This window comes from Schistocerca gregaria, chromosome 10 (assembly GCF_023897955.1).
Source record: "Schistocerca gregaria isolate iqSchGreg1 chromosome 10, iqSchGreg1.2, whole genome shotgun sequence".
NCBI classification, from domain to species: Eukaryota; Metazoa; Arthropoda; class Insecta; order Orthoptera; family Acrididae; genus Schistocerca; species Schistocerca gregaria.
Window position 1 is genome coordinate 73,769,404 of NC_064929.1, and position 21,994 is coordinate 73,791,397.

A 21,994-nucleotide genomic window follows, 5' to 3' on the forward strand; every position below is an offset into this window, starting at 1 on the left:
ATTATATATTGTCAGTGAAAGGAAACCTTGAAATAACAGTTTTTATCCCTGAGTTTCATCGTTGTTTGAGTTTATTGGCAAAAAATCAGTTAATACTGATCCATTTGAAGTCTCACGCATTCAGTCCTTATCACACCATTCTAACTTCCTAGTTGAGTAGTTTGTTAGACATATCTGATTATTACACGTACTAGAGCTAACTAAATATTTTGAAAAATCACAGTACTGCTGTAATAAGTGTCTGTTGATCAACGAGAAAATTCAGCTACACCAACATAACTTGGCTGATTTTTGATACTTTGTGGTGATGTGAATTTTGATACACTTGCAGTCATCATAATGCAAACTTACGTCTGAGATTAAGTAATTACAAAAAAAAATATACAACTTATTCACTTGACGGACTCTTTACTCCAATGTAATCACACTATTCGCTTTCCTGCAAAGATGCTAGAGTCTGCACAGGATATGGTGGCTGAAGCACTGTGACCAATTTTATCCATGTTGGGCAAGTTCATTCATTTGTTTGGAAGGGGAGGCCAACATTATTTACCACCTTTCAGCCAGCTGGCAACGGCAGAATCAAGGCACACATCCTGCAGACTTTTTCAAATGATTTCACGCAAAGTATTCAGTAAAAGAATTTCATTTGAGCATTACGTATAACTTCATATGTCCACTTCATGATGATGTGCCTATCTTTTTGTTAATGGTCACAATTATTGTGATACTTGCATTTAAGTAAGACACTGACCAAAATTCAAGAAAGTTTTCAGTGAAAAATGGAGATCCCTATGATTTTGCATTTGGTGCATATTACACATGTTACTGTGTATGAAATTCAGCTGACATACTGAATTTTTCTTTGGATTTGAATGAAGATTTTTGTCTGGTACGAATGTTGAGAAAATTGATGTAACAAACTTATTTGCAATCACGCACACCAACGAAAAAGCCAGAATGAAATATCCACAACATTCCTCATAATTCATAAGTGGTTTGAGATATCGAAATGAGATTTTGGCAAATGATAGCACACAAAGAGGTGAGTGTTTTGCCATATGGTTATTATGCAAAACTTCATTATCTTCCATGTTATTCCACTAGCTAAAGACTTTTTCAATGAAAGACCCATCAGTAGCTGGTGAAATGAGAAATGGTGTGGATTTTGGAAAAATATAAATGAAGACAATACACATTTCATTTTCTACCATGGATGTGCTACATCTACATTTACATCCACATCCATACTCCGCAAGCCACCTGACGGTGTGTGGCGGATGGTACCTTGAGTACCTCTATCAGTTCTCCCTTATTCCAGTCTCGTATTGTTCGTGGGAAGAAGGATTGTCGGTATGCCTTTGTGTGGGTTCTAATATCTCTGATTTTATCCTCATGGTCTCTTTGCGAGATATATGCAGGAGGGAACAATAAACTGCTTGACTCCTCACTGAAGGAGGTATGTTCTCAAAACTTCAACAAAAGCCCGTACCGAGCTACTGAGCGTCTCTCCTGCAGAATCTGCCATTGGAGTTTTATCTATCATCTGCTTAGATTACTAAATTATCCTGTAATGAAGCGCGCTGCTCCCTGTTGGATCTTCTCTCTGTCTTCTATCAACCCTATCTGGTGCGGATCCCACACTGCTGAGCAGTATTGAAGCAGGGGGCGAACAAGTGTACTGTAACCTACTTCCTTTGTTTTCGAATTGCATTTCCTTAGGATTCTTCCAATGAATCTCAGTCTGGCATCTGCTTTACCGACAATCAGCGTTATGTGATCGTTCCATTTTAAATCACTCCTAATGCGTACTCCCAGATAATTTATGGAATTAACTGCTTCCAGTTACTAACCTGCTATATTGTAGCTAAATGATATGGGATCTTTCTTTTTTTCATAAGTTTTTGATTTTACTTTATCCACAGTTCCTCGCTCAGTAAACATAATAAACCACTGTTTAAAAATTCTCTCGCACAGTGTGTTAGTGAAGTGACAATGTGTAATCTTCACTGTGTAAGCAAAAGAAGCAAATTTTAACATGGCAACAAGACAAATGTAGGTTTTACTCAAAATTTTCTACTCACGATGTTTTTCTGGAAGTTACAAATGTTAACAAGCCAGGCAAAAATAAATTGCTGCTTCTGTTGCATTTTAAGAGTAATTCTTTTCAGGAACTAACCAAGCAAAGGTGATAGTAGATCTTTTTTGAATGGCCACCATTCAAGTGTGGGCTTGGAGGAGCTCCATTTAGTATTTGAAAAATATGTGAACATAGGCCTAAGTTTAGAATGGCACTCCCCCTGTAGCGCTCAGCATTTCTCCTACAGCGCCCACCCACACCTCCACCACTGCCACTCTCCCCACATGTGCCCTGCCTGCTGCTCATCTGCTGGCCACATTATTCTTCTCGTACTCTCCCCTCGGAACTCAACTCAGCACTACCCATCCAGCAGTTCAAAAGTAAAAAAAAAAGTTCATTGCTTTGGCTAAGCAGGATCATCACTGTCAGCTTTCACTGTACTGTCAATAGATACTTTTTTTAAAGTGAAAATGTTATTCTTAGTTCTCAGAACTGCTATTTCGTTCCTCAGGGAAGAAACGGATTATTTTGGGAAGGTTAAAAATTAGGGACAGACTGAGAGGCACCTAACTGTTGAGTTCAGTTAACGCTGTTATGTCTTAAGGGTGCTGTAACACTGAAACAGTACCACAGTGAAACCCCTATTTTACGTTTTCATGTGGTCCAGGTGTAAAAAATGCAAAATTGTGAAAATACAGAATCAAGGAAAATGTTAAAACCCCCCATGATATGAGCAAATGTTTCTTACCTAAAGTGTGAGTGTGAATCTGGGTTATTTCAGTTTATTCCCCCAAACCACCTTCTATTTCTTTACGAGGTGACTGACTTGGAATTTGCAGCCACTCTTCTTTACTGGATAGCAGGCAACTGGAAACCCTCTTGACTTCTTCTCTGTCGAATAATGCTAGGTACAGGAATTTTTAGACTCTTTCTACTGATGAAATAAGTAGACATACATACTTTGCTTTCCATCAGTTAACAATGTATTTGACTGTCATACACAATAAAACTCTCACTTTCAACATAACTTCTGGTAAGTCCCGCGTACAGTCGAACATCAGAAACAAATTAAATTACACTAAAAAAAAAGTTGTCTTTGATACCATAACTTCTCATAACATAAATCAGAAAATAAGTCTTGCCTATAGCAAGGTTATGTCAGCAGTCTTCAAGAGTTCTTTTTCAACTGTCTTTGTTTTAATAACAATAGTCAATGACCCAATAAGCACAGAACTGCATATAAAATCCATGGTTCTTCATTATACACTCACTAAAACATCTGTGGATTGCCCAACAGGTACTTGTCAGTGCCGTTCATCCGCCACGTCTGCTTTCTTCCCGTGGCTGATTTTAAACCTGCACACACAAACGTGACGTGCAGTAGGTAGGATTCTACCATCCCACACTCATATCCAGAATATTATGTGTTCAATATGTTAGAAGGCTGAGTGGTTCTAGAACTTACACAGAAATTCTCGAATCACTACAATGTAAACAACATATATGATTAAAAATTAGAATCCTCTCCAATACTTTGTATAAAGTCTGTCTAAGGAAGGAAATTAAAGGTACAATACAATGTTTATAAATAATTTGGGGTAATGGGCTTAATCAGTTCTTAAAAAATTACAGCTGTATAACAGCAAGTTAAAACTCATCAAAAAATTGAAATTGGTATCTGGATACAAGATAGTTGAAATATTTTTGACATGCTAAAATCACGAATTGTGCATTTGAAACACAAGAGATCTTCCTTTGTGCTCACAGAAAACAAGCAAAAATTGATGAACATCTCGAATTAAACCAAAAGCATCACAGCAGCTAAGTGGTTAAACCATAAGCAGAAATGTTATTGTTTAATACTTTTCTTATGAGCCACACTTCATATACTTACCACCGTTAATGTGTTATTATTGGTTTGGTGAGAGAAACAGCGACTTGAAAAATTAATTTACTTCCGCATTTGTCACTACAACCATATTACAAGCCTACTCAGTGAATTTCTGTACACTGTGTAAAACGTAATATTGAAAGAAACCTCAGGTGTTACAGTTTCGCTTCATGCCCTCTTATCACTGCTGCCAATCTTTACAATTTACAGTGTGTGATGTGTGTTGTGCAAAGTGTATACATGAATAGTGAATGTAGTTGATGCAATTGTATCGTGTCATGTTTGAATACGAAAGTCTTTAAAATTTGCTATCGCAAATCCCTTGTTCTATTTCTGTTCTGACGTCTGTTGTAGAATATCATCTGCACGAAAAGTATATTTTCAAGTCTTCACAAAATGCTTTCACCCGTGCCTGCACTCCTGTCATTGAAAGATCACTCCCCTCTCCACACATCCAGTAGGCGAGCTCATTTTACTTGTGGTGTGGTGGTTGTGCTGGCTACCGGGTGACTTAACAAGTTGCCAGCCAATAAGAGTTCACTGCCCATAAACGGGCGATGTTTCCTCAGTTATGGCCAAGCGTATTCTTTGAGACTCAGTGTTTGAATTTGAAAGGTTGATGATTGGTAGTGTTGCTGAATCTGTACTTCAGAAATAAGTGCAAAAAGATGAGACTGAGTTATACGTGGCACAAGAAAAGGTGGTGGCTGGGCCCCTTCGTCACGTATTGGCTCAGTCCGGAACACTTTGTGTCAGCTGTATGGTTTTTCCTTTAGCGCTACAACCTAGCAGTAGTTGGATCATAATTGCACAGTGGTGCAATGTTACAAGGTACGTTGGCAACACTACTCGTGCATTGTGTCAGCATTTCTTCTCTCATGTCTCCCTTCTCCATGATGGCCTAAAATATTCCCTTAACACCACCATCTCCTTTGGTACAAACCAGCTGCCTTTTGTACCACTTATGACTCATTAAGTTACGTCAAATTCAATAGGAAGAAAATTGGACGATGTCAAGCGAGACATCGAGAAAGAACTTAGACTAGAGGTAAACCTTACTAGGAAGAAACATAAAACTTGGGTATTTTTAGCATTGATCTTACGGGTTTTCAACGCAGGCTAAGAATTTATGGTGTAAAATACTGAAAAATGTAAGATTGGAGAATGTAAAATCGAAGTTCCTCTGTATTACTTGCAATACGGATTAGCATAATCTGGTAAGGTATGGCCAGCTTTTCTGGGGAAATTAATGTTTGCAAAATAATTATTTAAAATACAAGGAATAAGGGTAATGACAAAGATTCCTGACTGGGAATTATACAGGATTATTTTTAATTAATTTATAATTGTGACTCTTTCACTATTATGTATACATGAATATATGTATTACCCACAGTCACACACAGAATTGTCAGCGTTAAACAGCCAAGTTCACAGTTGCAAAGCTAGAAGTAGGAATGATTTTCTAAAAAAGTGTGTAACTAGGCTGTATTTCAAAAAAAGTGTGCTGTAACATCCCAAAATAATCATCAATGCATTGCCTTCAGAAGACATTGAATACATAAATTATTCAGGTTGCCACTGTTCTGACAGCTTAAGAACTTGTGTGCTTTGATTACCACAGCTTACACAATATTTTTGCTGCTACTTCTTTTTCTGTTGGTCACAATAAAAATACTCGCATCGGGTGACTGCCCTAGAGCAGTGAAACAGCAGTAGTCACAAGTCAAAAGAGTGAAACTGCAGTAACATGAGATTCCAGAGTTAGAGACAGAGCAGTCAACAAGTAGAGTACTGAAGTAGATCTGTAGAAATACTGCGAACCAGAAATGGTGCCAACGTCACACCATGCCGAGCCTTTAGTACTGAGACAGAATTCTAAAATGTAATCCAATTTACTTCTAGGTCATTGCACTGGTAGTGTTGGTGTGTGTGATCAACTGCTTTGTAAATGGACCGTTAGTGATGGCTCAGTGAGCCACAAGAGATTTTAAAGCCAGTCACCAGAGGTTATATGCCAGCTTGATAGAGGGCATTCCTGATGTGTCTACCACAGGTGCTTCACGCAGACATGGTCTGAAGGTCCAGACTCATGTAAAACTAAAGTCTTTGTCTCCAAGGCTTGATAGAGGGCATTCCTGATGTGTCTACCACAGGTGCTTCACGCAGACATGGTCTGAAGGTCCAGACTCGTGTAAAGCTAAAGTCTTTACCTCCAAGTCAATATTGGCATAATAGAGATACTAAACTTCTCTGTTCTGATTGTTTGAACACAGTCACATACTGTCTTTAACCCTCCATTGTCTCTGATACTTTCCCCTTCATCATCATCTCCCCTTGTTCTGAAAGCAAATGGGTCCTCCTCAAACTGTGGCCTGAGTAAGCTGTTACTTCTTTCTAATCATCTCCAACCTATCCATCTTTCTCCCCTGAGGAGGTACCTAACAGTTCTGAAAGCTAGAAATAGGTATTTGATGTTGTAAGCTGTCTATTGCAGGACTGGTTGTTTTTCCTCGTGACGAGCCATTCTGTTTCCTAGTAATTTTATGTAGAAGTCTATTAGTGGTAAACCAGTTCAAAGCATCCTCGAGAGATTTTTGTGTTATCTGATTTAAATGGCCTGGTTTGTGATAAGTAGTGTTATAATTATGACAAATAACTGAATCATCTGTGTAATGGGATAAGTAATTATTCATAATAATGAAAAAGATAGGTCAGCAGATTGATAGTGGGAAGCCTATTTTTGACTGAGATATATTGTCATTTGTTATTCAAATAAGTAGTAGTTACAACTAATGTGAGATTACGGAGTTTAATACTTCGTCCAGCTCTAGTAATACAAGTGATACCAAGTTGATATTTTTATTTTTTGAGTACAGAAGCAGTTTGGAGTAGAAGGTTGTGTTTCTGAAAGCAACTGCTTCATTTTGTATGCATCAGTGCCTCAAATATGTGGCCCAGTTGGGACCGGTTGGCAACTTTGGTGGATTATTTATCACTGCAAGGAAAAAAATTAAATTTACTATTGAATTTTGATTAGTATTTCAGAATTTGTAGTTTTCCACCAGTTCATGCAAAGTTGAAGCTTGAATTAGTATGTTTATGAAATGAACTGTTTGTTGCTTCCATCCTAAAATTTAATTGTTGCACTGTATATAAATCATTACACACTAAAATAAACTCTGGAAGTTTATATGTCGCAGATTATGAGAAAATTTTACTCAACTTTTGTGTATTTAATCTGATTTTGAGGTTTAAATTCACGTATTTGTGGAACTCATTTAACATTGTTATTTCAGGTAACAATGCAGGCATTTCAGTTAGCTCTGCTGCTGATGTTCGAACGATCGGATAGAATTGTCTGTCGTGAAGCGTGTGACGCATTGGAACTCAACGAAGATCAGTTCCGTCGCCACTGTATAAGCTTGTTAGAGTCCCGCATAATCTTGCTCGAAGGAGCGAAAGACGTCGACAGTGAGGGTGCCATTTTCCGGCTGAACACCGACTTTTCTAACAAGCGCATCAAGTTCCGTCTTGGTGCACCAACACAGAGAGATCCCCCAGAGGAGGTGAGTGCTGTTGTGTTTAATAGAGTCCACATTCTGTAATTTTTGTGCTTCTTTCAACTGCCTGTTGCTCTCGAACCTGTTATGAAACTTAATTGGGGTTCATTATAACGCATAATGAATGTAAAGTATGCAAAATTCTGTGTTAGTTGTAAGACAGACCCTAACTGCTTTAACCTTTCCAGGGTAAATAAATATTTTTTAAATTTTTTATTTCCTAACAGATATTTTCATGGACCTTTTAAACATTTACGTTTGAATGGCTTAAGGGACCTATTTTTGATGTAAATCAACAAGCGAATTATGTACATTTGTATCTGATGAAAATGGGTAAAATACGTAGAAGTGTTGAGTCATCAACAAGTGCACAAAAAAAGAATGAAAATTTCACCAGCTTTCAGAGCTGTCTTCAATGAGGCAGAGAAACACACACCTTTTTCATTCATTTTTGTGTGCTTGTCAACAAGCCAATGGTCAACTATTCAAAGAGTTGTCTCCTTTACTCCTAAAGTATTTACACTCTAGCAGAACTTTCCTTACCATATGTAGTACGTCACTTGTGTGTGACACCCGATCCTGGGGTAAGTTGCTTTGAATTCTGGAGATGGAAAAAATGTTTACTGATGGTATTTGGCTGGCAAGGGGATGAGGTGTGGTGCTGTTAAGTTCCTTATCACCAGACTTTGTGCCATTGTCATGATTTAAATACCAAATATCTCCACAACATCTCATGAAGTGAAGGCATGTGACATTGTTTATGGTGATCTGTCCATCGGGTAGGGATGTTAAGCTTGGTTGTTTCCTTTGTGCTTTTCATGAGGAGTAGACTGTGTGCTGGCACTTTGTGTCACCCTCTCCCTTCTCACATCATCATCATCATCATCATCGCCACCATCATCGTCATCATCACCACCATCATCGTCATACAACACAAACCTTATGCTTCACTCCATTACACATGCACACTCACACAGTACATATGTGTAGATTTACAAATAGTATAATGGAATAGGATGTAAATTTAAAAAAAATTAAATAAAGCAACAAAGAAACATGTCCATTGTTTTATCCACTGCTATCTATATAAGATGGTTACATAGTGTCGACACTTTTCAGATCCTTCTAGTATCAGAAAGAAATCTACAAGGTTTTCCTTAATGTTGATTCATCAGGAATCTCCCCCCCCCCCCCCCCCCCCCAACTATCCTCTTGTGTGTCATCCCACACTCATGCAACTTACACTTCAATGGTACAATTATTTTATGCTCAGTGCAGTCAGTCTTTTTCCTAAATCCCTTCTTCTCGATTCCTCTAAAGCCGAGGAGACCATCAGTACGTTCCTGTGGTATATTTGCAGCTGTAACCCCTTTCCTCAAATATGAGATCTATTGTGGACCTGCCTAGCCTGAAGCTATACTTTTCTTTCAGCTGCCTTACCACTGTCTGCCAGATTTTGTTTTCTTTTCTTGAACACAAGTACAATTTTTCCTTCTTGCAGTCACTGTGAGTTCTCATTTTCTTCCACACAGCTCATATGATCTGTACTGTCACTGTATCCCCATCTGTGGTCATTTCCACACTTAGTTCATCCAAACCCAGCACCTTTCCTGTTGTCTTGTTCTCCAGTGCCTCCTCCACTTTTATCCACATTAAGTAGCTACCCATTTCCAGTTCACCCTTTATCTCCTCTATCTGTCTATGCTACTTTTATCTGAATTCAGCAAATCAACTAAATGTGCACTTCAAAACGCTTCAACGACCATCTTCCCATTTTATCTACCATCTCTGCCATTCCCACTCTCTTTTTTCTGGGCATTACTGACAGTATTTTTTTATTTCTTTTACTTTCCTGTTCCATTGTCTGTAATACATGTTGGCATTTTGAATCTATTCCTCTTTAGCATCATTTTACTTCAGAGTTTCAAGAAGACTAGTATTGCAAGTTTTTGCACACTAGCATATGAGGGTAATACTGTACAGTTTTCGAAATCATTTGAAATTTCCTTCTTCCGAGACAATATTATGAAAAGGATACGTTGTTACTCACCATAAAGATGACAGGTTATTGACTTTCAGACAGGCACAACAAAAAGACTGTTACACCTCGAGCTTAGCCTTCATCAGAAAGAAAATGCAAACACTTCAAGCATACGTAACCTCTATCTCTGATAGCTCTGGCCTGAATGCGACTTGGACGGCGAATGAAAGCGGCGAGCCAGAGTGGCGTGCAGAAGAGGGAAGGTTATCGAGGTGTGGGTGGTGGGAGAGAAGAGTGCTGTTTAGTAGTGTGCAGCTCTGTCCCAGGCTTAACCTACCCAGTGGAAGCGGAGCCGACTGTGAAAGCAGGTGTGTCATGTCCCAGCTTTGTCGGATCATTGAACAGCTTTTTATATTGGTATGACTCCCAAGGATGAAAAGCCACACCCAAACTGTTTCCAAGAGCATGCGCCAACTGACTGTACATCAGGATGAAGAGACCCCACCAAATTGTGGCCAAGAGTGTGACAGACCACCCTGTGACACAATGAGCTGCTGAATAAAACAAGCTTGACTTTTACGGCTACTTTGTAACCCGGACCACCTGGATTCTCCACCAGCTTTTCTGTCCTGCACAGATGGGAATTATACTTAAAACACCTTCTCCGCTTCTGAAATTACCCTGTCTCAACCTACGGTAATGTATTGTCCAGATGACCGGGATTGTGAAGCAGCCATTGAAGTAAAGTGTGTTACGTTTAGCTACATGTTGTGTCACAGGGTGGTCTATTTTGCTCTTGGCCGCTGTTTGGCGGTGGCTGTTCATCTAGGTGGCCAGCTGGTTGATAGTCATACCAGCTGCTTCATAATCATACCATTAAAAAATCTGTACAGTTCTTGCAGCAGATTTTAATAACTTTCTTATGTTTTGATCACACTTTTTATTATTTCCAAAATTGTCTTACGTGTTTGACATTCTATTGTTTCCAAAGGCTATGAAATACAACGCAAAACTGGTATCAAAACATATGAAATATGTTATGTTTCACAATTGATTAGAGGTATAGTGTAATGAGGAGAATAGGGCTTTCTAGTTCAGCAGTATATGTAAATCTTATAAAATTGTTCATTAGATACATTGTATCTCGTCAACATTCCAATCGCAAGACAATTGCAAACTGCTACCCAGGGACACATTGGAAACCAAGTGGGGGACAAATTGGAAACCAAGTGGACTAAACTGCTAGGCAGCACTGGGTGTATGGTACACACTGCATTTGTTTGATTACAACTAAATTTTCATCATTACATAGTATAAAGCTATTCCATTGGTAAACAGTTCTTTAATATCAGTTTACACTGTCTGATAAAAAGTTGTTTCTTTACAAACAGTGTGGAACATAATGTCGAGTGGTCAAAAATAATACGTTGGGAGAGCATGCTGAATGGTGCTAGGATACAAGAGGCCAACTGTCAACAAATAATTTTTGAAACTTACAGCATATAAATTAGTATTATCAGTAAAAGCTCATAAATACCATTTTATAAGAATTTACAAAGTATAGAAATACTAGGTGAGGAATGCAGCACGTATAAATTACTATTATCAGTAAAAGTTCATAAATACCATTTTATAAGAATATACAAAGTATAGAAATACTAGTTGAGGAATGTGGCACTTACTTTTGAAGAACAGGTTGTGCCCATGCATTACTATTTCTGCCAATGGGAGCAAATGCATATATACAGGAAATTTAAACAATTGGGAAAGACGCAGTCATGGAACCGACCCCATACATTAGTTCCATTAACAGTATATGGCAACCATGCCAGATTGCTTTATCTAATTGCAGCTCCTTAACCCCGAAATAGTGCTACATGCCTCAGTGGTAAGCTAGAAAAACATATTCTTGTCATTATACTGTATATCTAATCAGTGGTGTAATTGAACATGTTTTCATGTCTGGTGATAACAGTTTTGTGTTTGAAGCATCCCCAACTCTCTTGTGGTTTACTTTTTAGGTACTACACTCTGATGTCTGCTCGTAGATATGTATCGTCGGTAGGTTTTCCGGCTTTACTTCCCGACATGACAGCGACGACTCTCAGATGAGGTGCGGGCCTTGTGTTTTGCTATTACTGCAAGTCTTGTAAATATCACTTTTATTTAGTAATTTGCCCAGCTAAAACTCTCCCGTTTTATGATTAAGACAGCCTGCGCCACCTTCTGGGGGGAGTGGGGACGTCAAAGTGTCACAAAAGTTCATATTAAGCAGTCCATAAAACACGTAAACGTTCACTTCAGTTAGCTTTCTGCTAGATGGTGCTGACTTACTGCTGAATAGCTTTGGTTCTGTAAAACATTCCTGATTAGTACTAGATAAATAAAATAAATACAACACTCTTGTATTTCACTTTCACTCTATAATCAAGGATTAAGATGGTGATGGATGATGGATGGTCTATTTAAAAGGTTCCTAGCCTGAAGGAATCTAAATAGTCCGCAAATGCCGATATGCACGCGCTCTATGTCCAGATTCACAACTAACGGCACATGACACTTTCAGAAGTCCACACGTTAATATTTGAATGCCGTTACCTCTGTATTCACTCGTATCAGCAGATAATTTGAGTTATTGTTGTTGTCTATATGTCCATGAAGTTGCAATCTAGCTCTAAAGTCCTAAAATCCCCTTAATACTTTGTTGCTACCAACAGTCAGAGATTGTACACTAAATCACTTTTAATCTCTTTAATATACTAACAGTTTATCATGAATCTTAACACGATACAAGTCCAATCTAATTATTGTCTTGCTGACTGACACAGGTTCCCCGCCCTTTAACAAAACAATCAAGGAAAAAATGTGGCAATAATGACAATCAGTCCTTTTTATAGGTTTTTCATCACAAGGGTTGAACGTCACTGCCTTCATGACGGAGCTTCCGTGGCTTTTCTGAACTTAGACATTAAACTACTTGCTGATATACTATAAATTTGATCTGCAATTACCGAAGTCTGATTCTACACTATTTTCCCCTCTAAAAATTCTACTCTTAATTTTAAATTATTCTCTTTATAGCCTGTGAAAATGAAGGAATGTCGAAACGTATCAGGTGATTTTCGAAATAATAAGCAGTTTCATGCAAATTGCAACTGATTGCAGCAGAGCTGGTATATTACATGGCCACTTTCACATGTGGCCCATTCTGTGGTGAGGTAGGATGAGCCTGTGGCAGGACTGCACACTCTGCCAAACAGTGCTCTCCCCTCTCGCTCCCCACACATGTACCCTGCTATCCCTTCCCCTTCTCTGCCCCACTCCAGATTGCCATGAGATATGCTTGTGTGTGTGTGTGTGTGTGTGTGTGTGTGTGTGTGTTTTCTTTTCTGGAGAAGGCTGTGTCCGAAAGCTCAGAGTGCAACAATCTCTTTGTTGTGCCTGCCTGCAAGTCAGTGTGTCTTCTTTACTGTGAGTAGAAATCCATCCTTCTTATAATAGTGCTGATTTCCAACCTGCACTTCTTATAAAACAAACAGTAGATAGGAGTAGCTCACAACTTTTTATACACATCTGTGCCACTTAGCACTTCCTGTAGTTTCAGAGTGTACTGAACTATGTAGTGCAGCGGTTAGCACACTGAACTCTCATTCTAAGGAAGATGGCTCAAACACGTGTCTGGCCATCCCAATTTAGGTTTTCTGTAAGTCCTTAAATCAGGATGGTTCTTTCGAAAGGGCTCAGCCGATTTCCTTCCCCAATCCGAGCTCGTTCTCAGTCTGTGACGACCTCGTTGTTGACATCCTCCTCTTAATTGTGGAGTACGGTTAGTTCTTGCCATCTATTTGTTGTACAGAAATAGAGAAAGGGAGCATAATGTTTGTGTATTTACAACATTCGTTCGACTGCGATGTCTGTTGCAGACGAAGCAGACACTGTCGTCGGTAGACGAAGACCGTAAGATGTACCTGCAGGCGGCAATCGTGCGAGTGATGAAGAGCCGCAAGGTGCTGCGCCACACCGCTCTGGTCCAGGAGGTGCTGTCGCAGTCGAGTGCGGCGGCGTTTGCGCCCTCCATCAGCCTCATCAAGACCTGCATCGAGGCGCTCATCGACAAACAGTACCTCGAACGCTCGCCTCGTGCTCCTGATGAGTACAGCTACGTGGCCTAACTGCTACAGATATTTGTTACAGTAATTTTATTTTTAGATTGCCATTGTGGCATCAGTTGTTATTGGTATCTGAACATAGAAAAATATGTTTCTAATGGCCCTGACGCACTGGTCACAGTTACTTATTATTATTATTATTAATAATATTATTATTATTATTGGGCCTGACCAATGGTTCCGAATATATTACATTGAATGGGAGAGTGAGTTAATTGTTTCAATTTTTATGTTTGCTAGTCTGTATATTTTCAGGTCGCAGTTGTATTTTTCCATTACAGGTTGGTGCAAAATACTGACTCGCTGTCCTGTTTTTAAACTCTTTAAGTGCCAGTGCAATAAAATTTTCTTGAGTTTCACGCCGTGACAGTCTGCCGCATATCTGTGACGTTTGGGGAAGCACATTCCCTGCTTCCACCTTCCTGCGAAGTGCTGGAGTGTGTCGGTCACCTTACGTACTTGTCGGCTACAGTAGATGTGTAAATTCCTGTGACAGTTATTCTTTAACTGTTTACGAGTGACTGCTGACCGAACCCACATTTATGTGCCCAGCTGTTGCCACATGGCCTTCACCACGGACTTTCAGAATACAGTGTCTCGTTGTTCCCGTGTCAGTGTTTCCGATGTGGGTTGTTGAGCTGCAGTGAAGGCAAAACCCATATCAAGTTTACAGGGTTTGGTAACACTTGTGTTTCAACTGCACCTCAGAAACTACTTGCTGGACAAATAATTGACATCGTCTTAGTATCACGTGTTTGCTCCTCTGTAAAACAGTGCTCATCGACTGCCAATTTGTATTTCTGGGTTAATTTTACATTGCATACATATTCGGAGCAATGTACGGAGACACACCACTGTCTGTCTGATGTAATACTTGCATTTCAAGGAATCATTGATACTGTCCAGAATATTTTTTTTATTTTTGCTTGTGATCAGAAGAAGAGCTCAGTTCTGTTCTCATTCAGAGTGGAGACGATTCTTGTGGAAGCTGTGTTTAGAATACTGTGGGAAGGTGATTTTCCAGCCGCCTCCTCCTCTGCTCCCATCTGTACGTCGTAGCACACTCTTGTCGTTAACATCTTCTGTCCTATAGCCATCAGAAACATATGTACACTCCAGTCAATGTAGCTGCATCGGTAGATGTTCCAGTCACACGTAGTCTTTGTTCAGTGCATCAGAGCCCTCGGGCAATCACTGCCTCCATATGATGAAAGTGTGTCGATGGGAGGAAGTCAGTCTTCTCAACGTCTTTAGGGAATCTGGTGTTATATGAATGTTATTTAGGTGATCAAGTCCTTATCACCTAGCAGCACCACAAATATAGTGCCTATGTATCTGTAGATGTCCTCATTGGACGTGACACTCTCTCTATTGCAATTTCTTCAGATTCACCTGTGTAGAAGTTCGCTACGGTGTACTGTAACTGGAGCTTGTTGGACATCCCCCACCCCACCAAAGGAGTGGCCAGTGGCGAATATAAATGCCTGCCACTGCATGTAGCAGATTCATAGTACTTTAGCACTTCATTAGAAGGCAAAATGTCAATGATATGCAGAGAACTGATGCAATTAGAAACCCGAGAAAATAATTAGCACTGGTTTTCATACTTTTAGTAATCTTCAGTTTGTGAAGTCTGACAAACAACAAAACTTGTTAGTTGCAACATCCGCTTTTCAACTCCCCTCATTTGTTTTAGGAATACTTCATCACTAATGGCATTAGTGATAAGCTTGAGTTATCTGCTAATTTGCTTCCTACTTTCCACAGTCCTTACACTGGGATGCTTTGTTCTCTTAGAATTATGAAGTGCTTGAAAGCTCGCATTGGAGGAGATTAGGCTGGTGAGAGATACAAACAATCCTCTAATGCAGTGTGACTTCTTGTTATTGTTTTTAATATATAATTTATCCCCTGTCGTATTACAGCTCCCTCCCTTTTCACACTCCCTCTCTCCCTCTCCTGTTTTCTGACAAACAGTAGATTGTATAAAAATAAATTTGCTCGAGGAAACTGTTAATTTACACAGTCAATAAGTGCACCAGCAATTATATCTAGGTTGCAAAATTCCAGTATTGTTTTAGACACATTTAAAAGTGAAAACTCTAATCCTATCTTGAGTTTCAAGCTCTTTCCTCAGGGAAGAAAGCAAGAAAGAAAGAGGGGGGGGGGGGGGGGGTCAGGAAAGAGTGGTGGGTTACTCAGACTCCAGAATGGAGGAGGACTCACATCTAGTCATGATGAGGAGAGACGAAGATGAAGGGGGGAGACATAATAAACATTAGGGGGTTGGAGATGGTACATTTACCAGTTTTAGTACAGAGATAATATAGGACACAGTGAGAAGTAAGAAAAATGAGGAGCAGAATCAATAGTACAGCTAAAAACTAAAAAGGAGCTGTGAGAGGGATACCATAAATAAAAGACAAATAGAGGAAACAATTGTTTAAATAAACAAATATAATAATAACAAAAAATGGGTGAGGGTATTATACATCAGTGGAGGTTAAGTCAGGGTGGTGGGATGTGAGGAGATGTTGGAAAAAAGTTCCATCTCTGGGGTTCAGAGAAGCTGGTCCTGCATACCCATAGCAGTGGAGAGGCTGGTGCATGGGTATATGAGGCTGACATACTGGTATACAGTACCCTCACTTCCATCACTGTTGCATATTTTATTTATTTATTTGCTTCATTTTGTTATTTATCCCTGTTCCTCCAATCCCAATCTCTCTCTCTCTCTCCTCCTCCCCCCCCCCCCCCCCCCTCCTCCTCCCTTCCCTCTCTCTCTCCCTCCCTCTCTCTCTCTCTCTCCCTCTCTCTCCCTCTCTCTCTCTCTCTCTCTCTCTCTCTATCTCTCTATCTCTGGCTTTTTCATGTATCCTTTTCAGTTTTAATTGCACTTTCATTTCACTCGTCATTTCTTGTCTTCTGTTCATGTTTATGTCTCATTGTGAGCTTATATTATCTCTGGACTGATGCTGGCACCATGATTATCAGCATGCTCTCTACTCTCTTTGAAGTCTCCCGTCATCTACTTTTCTCCTTGTCCTCAATACAGATATGTTCCTGTCATCCTAGGGCCTGACTCAGCTGCCCCTGCTTTCCAATCTATCGCGCTTGCCACCCTGAGGAAGAAACCATCAGTTCAGAAAATTACAATTAGTGTCACAATAATTAAAACTTACATGTTATTGAAAATGAGTTTACATTTTAACTGATTTGCTGCTGTGGTGCAGGTAGTTAGAGGCAAGAAAATGATTGTGTGTTTCCAACTGCATTCTGAAACACTCACAACAGTGCATAGGCATAATAGTGGATGTAGCAGGAAAGTTCATTTGATGGTACTTAACAACTGTTTAAATGTGCAGAAATGTACAGCTGAATCTCAGTCTTTCAAAACATTGAATTTTCTCATCTGTGACAGATGAGCTGATTATATGTATGCTTCAGCATGTATTTGGAAGCTTCATTCTTGTCTTTTGTTTTGTTTATTAACTCCACAGTTGAATCTCTCCTTTTTTTGGCCTTTATTTAACATCATCTCTACTCCCAGAATTAGTGCATCATTTTTACTGATTCTGCTTTCAAAAAATGGTTCCTACTTGAGTTTACTTGAGTTTATCATGTTAACAATGTGTGTTCATTTGTATCAATATTCTGTAATCTTCATGTATCCACAAAATACGTTTCCCCTGTCATCTAATTAGATGTCTACACAACTTCGATGGAGACAAATATAGCTTTCTGTTAGTTGGGATTTTCCTCTTATTTTGACAACTCTTCCTCAACAGTGCAAAAATTTCATTTGTTTGTTCTGGAGGTTGTGCTTTCCATCTTTACTCAAGGTCTTAATATTCTGAACCTTTATTCTGGTCTCATCAGAAACAAAAAAAGCTAAAGAAATATTTTTTCCCATGATCAACATAAATTATTTCTGTCATTAAGATTCCCATTTTCTCTCAAATGCTATTCTTATTTTTTATGCTTTCTATTTGTGACTTAAGAGCCAAGATAACTTTGCCCTCTTTGTTATTTTTATTCTCACATCTGATTTTTAAATATGATTGAGGTTTTAAATTAATGAGCATTAGCAGTGTTTTTAGAGTCTGCATACTGTGCTTTATAACTAACACCACTAACTTTAATATCTTTCACTGCATTTTATGTTAACTAAGTAGTTTTATTGTGTGCTGACTAATAGCTAATGTGCCATTGTTGAACATTAACATAGCACTAGAGTATGGCCATAATTCCAGGATAAAAGATATTTCAGTGAGCTTTCATCAAATAAAGAAATGAGTGAATTCTTGGTGCTTCAAAATTCACATCTTAAGAAAGAACAAATAAATTACTTTTCTTCGGGTCCACCTCTTCGAGTGCCTCGTACTTGTTAACTCTGCAACAGTATGTTGTATCTGTATTTCTTCTAGATCTTGTTTAACATATCTGTATACCGTTGTTACTCGTTTCAATTACATGAGAGTCAGATAGAATGTTGCAATAAATTATCATGAAGCAGAGGCTTCAATATTTGTGCTCAGATATTTTTCTTTGTCTTGTCTCTCTTTTTTTTCTTGTTAGAAAAGTGTCATGTTGAACAAAACTTAATTTCTGCTTTGCAAGAGTTTCATCTTGCAACTTAATATCCAGTGAAGAACATGTTATTTCAAACAGACAGTACTATTGCTCCAAGTACTCTCTATAGTGTACCTGAATATTTATTACTTGGAAGTAATTTTAGTAATGCTGCCCAAGAGAATTATGTGAATTCTCTGTGATGGCTTGTGTTAGAGCAGACCCAAATGTAAAATAGTTGAAGAAAAAGAGAATGCCAAAGGTTTGTAGTGATTGTGCTACTGTACTGATTCATGGCCTTAATATATTTGTACTTATATTTTGTAATAATTCAGTGTTAGAAGAAAACCTTAGTAACAGTTTAAAAATGTGATTCTAGCAGGTGGCACATTTATTGCCTTGTGTTATGTCATGGGAATGTTTCAACTTGTGTGCTGCTGAGTGGAAAAGTTGTCGTGCAGTTTTATTTGTTCGTTTCCCCACGAATCGCGCAGAATTTTAAAAGTAGTTACGTAATATTTTCAAAAGGTTTAGTCACTTTTGTTCTCGTTGGCTGTAACGTGAGCTTTCAGCAATATCTAGCACTTTTTTCCCATTTCAGATACACTGATTTTCTCTGCTTGGACACGTAACATCACATTTTTAAGCTGATATAATGTATGTGTGAAATGAGTGAGAGGTTGTCCAAAGAGAAAATGTATTTATAGCTTTTGAAATAAGTGAATTATATCAAGCATCACAGTTTTATAGATATTCTTATGTAAAGAGCTCATATTTTAAGCAAGGTGCGTAAACTGATGATAAAAAAATTGAACATTATCTTTCTTCTTATGTTGTAAGTTTGGTTGTGAAAAATAAAAATATTTATTGTATATAACAAATTAATTGATTTTTCTCAAAAATGAGGGCCACCCAGAAAGTGATGAGCCATTGTGCATTCCTGACAGACCATATTCTCCTTTAATGCTCTGTTTTATTTTTCCCACTGTTGTATCACTCCAGTCCTCCACATTGATTAGATTATCATCTCTCTTTTCATACTGAGTTACCCATTCAGTGTTCTACCTACTTGTCTTATACTGCTGACGTCGGTATGTATTGATGGACTACTAGTTTGCTGTCAATCCTTACAAGAATAATCCTATTGCCGAACCTTTCACAGTCTCACCTTGCTGTTCATTGCGAGTCCTACTTTCATTACACCTTTTTCTGCTCCTGTCAATATTACTTATATTCATTTGACCAGAAATCCTTATCTTTTTCCAGTTCAATTCACTGTCTCCTGTTATGTCTTTACTGAGTTTTTGTATTTCCCATCTCAGATTTTCTAGCTTCTGTACTGTAACATTTTTGGAGCTGCTGTGAGCTGGATGTCGGGCAGATCCTGACAACGCAGTAGCTAATTGTCTGTCTCCCTCAATAACACAGGGGAAGATATCGTTGTGCTGTATATGGAAAGGCGAGTATAACACGAGAGTAATGTGAGGTTGACGTCCAGAGATCGCAGTGGCTTCTGAGTGGTTGAAGCATTTGGTGGTTAAATACAATAATTTAAAAAGCATAAGGACAATTGTAATAAAATAAAAAGGTATAAGGAAAATGTCGTAAATTATATAGTACAAAATTGTCAGTAACGGTGTATATGACACAGGAGATCCAGGAAAAACCCAGGAATTTTTTCATCCGGTAGAAAACCGGGATAAACCCAGGAATTTTTCGGAATACCGGGAATTTTTCATTGTTTTAGTTTTCAGTTAAATTTTTGTGATTTTGATAGGTAAGAACCAATACTCTAACAAAGGATATTACTGTATCCCACTTCTGCAGAATAATATTGCAGCAACAAAATATGAATGAGATAAAATAAGTTTGTGCCTGTCTGCCGGCGTTTTCCCGCTTGGTAAGTCTTGGAATCTTTGTTTTTAATAGAAAATAAGTTAAGTCGCAAAGGAAATACACCATATACAACAATAAAACAAAGTGCTCATACAAGCGTTTGCCAAGTGCAAAGTGTGTCAAAAGCTTTGGGAAGACTATGCAATGCTTTCTAACAACAAATTGCCTCCAATGAGTGTGACGTCACAACTGTTTACTTTAGATTCGTTTGAGCAGTTGTGGGGGGAGGGGGGGGGGGGCCTCTTTTGCATGTGCAGTTGAGTCACGTATGAGAAGTACCTTCTCCTGCTACTGGCTACAGACGTGTGGTTTGGGGCCACTATCTAGTATTGCCCCGGTTCAGAAGTATCGGAGATCCGGGGCTGATCCACAGAGCAGTCTGAGTTGTAGACGGGAGTCTCCGTGTGTACGTTTAGTGATTTTGCTGTTTCCTCTTCATTTATGGCTCTCATATTAAATGAAAACATAACGGATATCTATGGCCGTGAGCTATCAAATGAATTAAAATATGTTTGCGTAATTACTGAAGGCTAAAATATGTTACTAGTTTTAGGTTTTCTCTCTCCACCTTTCTCAGAGTCAATTATTAATCGCCTTGCAGAACAATGAATTTATTTTTGTCGGTTTGCTAAAGAAATTTGGCTCTTATTAATCTTTTCTGCTGGGTCAGTCAATTTATTTGAAACGAAATGTTTGATTCCATATTATGGGCTAGTTTCAACTGTTCGCTGCGTTTCAAGTTTCAAAAGTGCATGTTTTCTACTTCTAGCACATATGGCATTATGCCATAATAAAGAACCAAACATGAGATAATACAGTACCGGTACTCAAGAAGATTTACATCCGAATCTAGACATACGAATGTGCACTTTAAGCCGAATTACGCATTTTAGTACGATTCACGAAATTACGATGTTATTGGAATATCGTGATCTCTTGTTTCTTTTATGACAAAGTGTAAGATCTTTTAATGTTTTACACCTACAAACATATGGGCTTCCTGCGTCATTGTAGCTGCGTAAGCACGGAGACGCCTGTTTCTGGCGCTCTCTGGAAACTACTGAAACGAGCATATTTCTAACAGGTCATGGGAAAATATTGCGAATGGTTGTTTGAAAAGTGTTACTTTCAAAGTAAATTTCCTTTTATGCAAGATGAATTATGAGCGGGAATGACGATGAATTTCTTAAATCGGAGAGCGTTTGACTCTCATTTAAAAATCACTTCTTTGTGGACGTACATTTAGAAAAATTTCGACCTCAGAAGATCAGACATTTATGTCTTTATTAAAAATTTTACTGACACATTTGTGTGATGTAGCTTAAAGTGTCACACGCGCAAAAAGAAATCAACATTATATGTGAAAGCTTAGCTTCTCTTACAGCTTTGTCATCTTCGAGGCCAATATTGTATGTGAAAGCTTTTCTTTTCTTGTAGTAACGCTGTGTATGTTAATTTAAACCATTAACTTTTCCTATTTGTGTGTACGCGCTACTTGACAGTAATATTGCTATTGGCTGACTACATCACGTATCCTACGCTAGAAGATCCGCTGTCATCGGCTGGCGAGATCACTTGACAAGCTATGACTGGCTGCAAAAGCGCATCGCAAACATCGATATCAATGCTTCGGAAAGTAACATGCAGCGTTTGGTGGAATTTAAATTTACACTTTCGTAATACGAAAATATGCAGTGTACATGATGCTGCACATCAAACATCTTTCGAAAACGTGTCCTCTTTTTTTTTTTTTTTTTTTTTTTTTTTTTTTTTTTTTTTTTTTTTTTTTTTTTTTTTTCCTGAATTTGGGTTTCTAAATGTCCTCAAGTTATACGCCGGTGT

General features: G+C 38.5%; 1 protein-coding gene across 7 annotated transcripts in view; it reads left to right on the plus strand.

Moving 5' to 3' along the window:
* The window catches only part of LOC126293263 (cullin-2-like), a 119,337-nt gene extending 100,200 nt beyond the window's left edge, over positions 1–19,137 (plus strand). For all 7 annotated transcript variants that reach the window (XM_049986379.1, XM_049986381.1, XM_049986378.1 and 4 more), the window contains 2 exons: positions 7,271–7,540; positions 13,439–19,137. In XM_049986379.1, the coding sequence (XP_049842336.1) occupies positions 7,271–7,540; positions 13,439–13,687 (519 nt within the window). In that variant the 3' untranslated portion in view covers positions 13,688–19,137. The remainder of the gene's footprint in view (positions 1–7,270; positions 7,541–13,438) is intronic.
* The last annotated feature ends 2,857 nt before the right edge of the window (positions 19,138–21,994 follow it).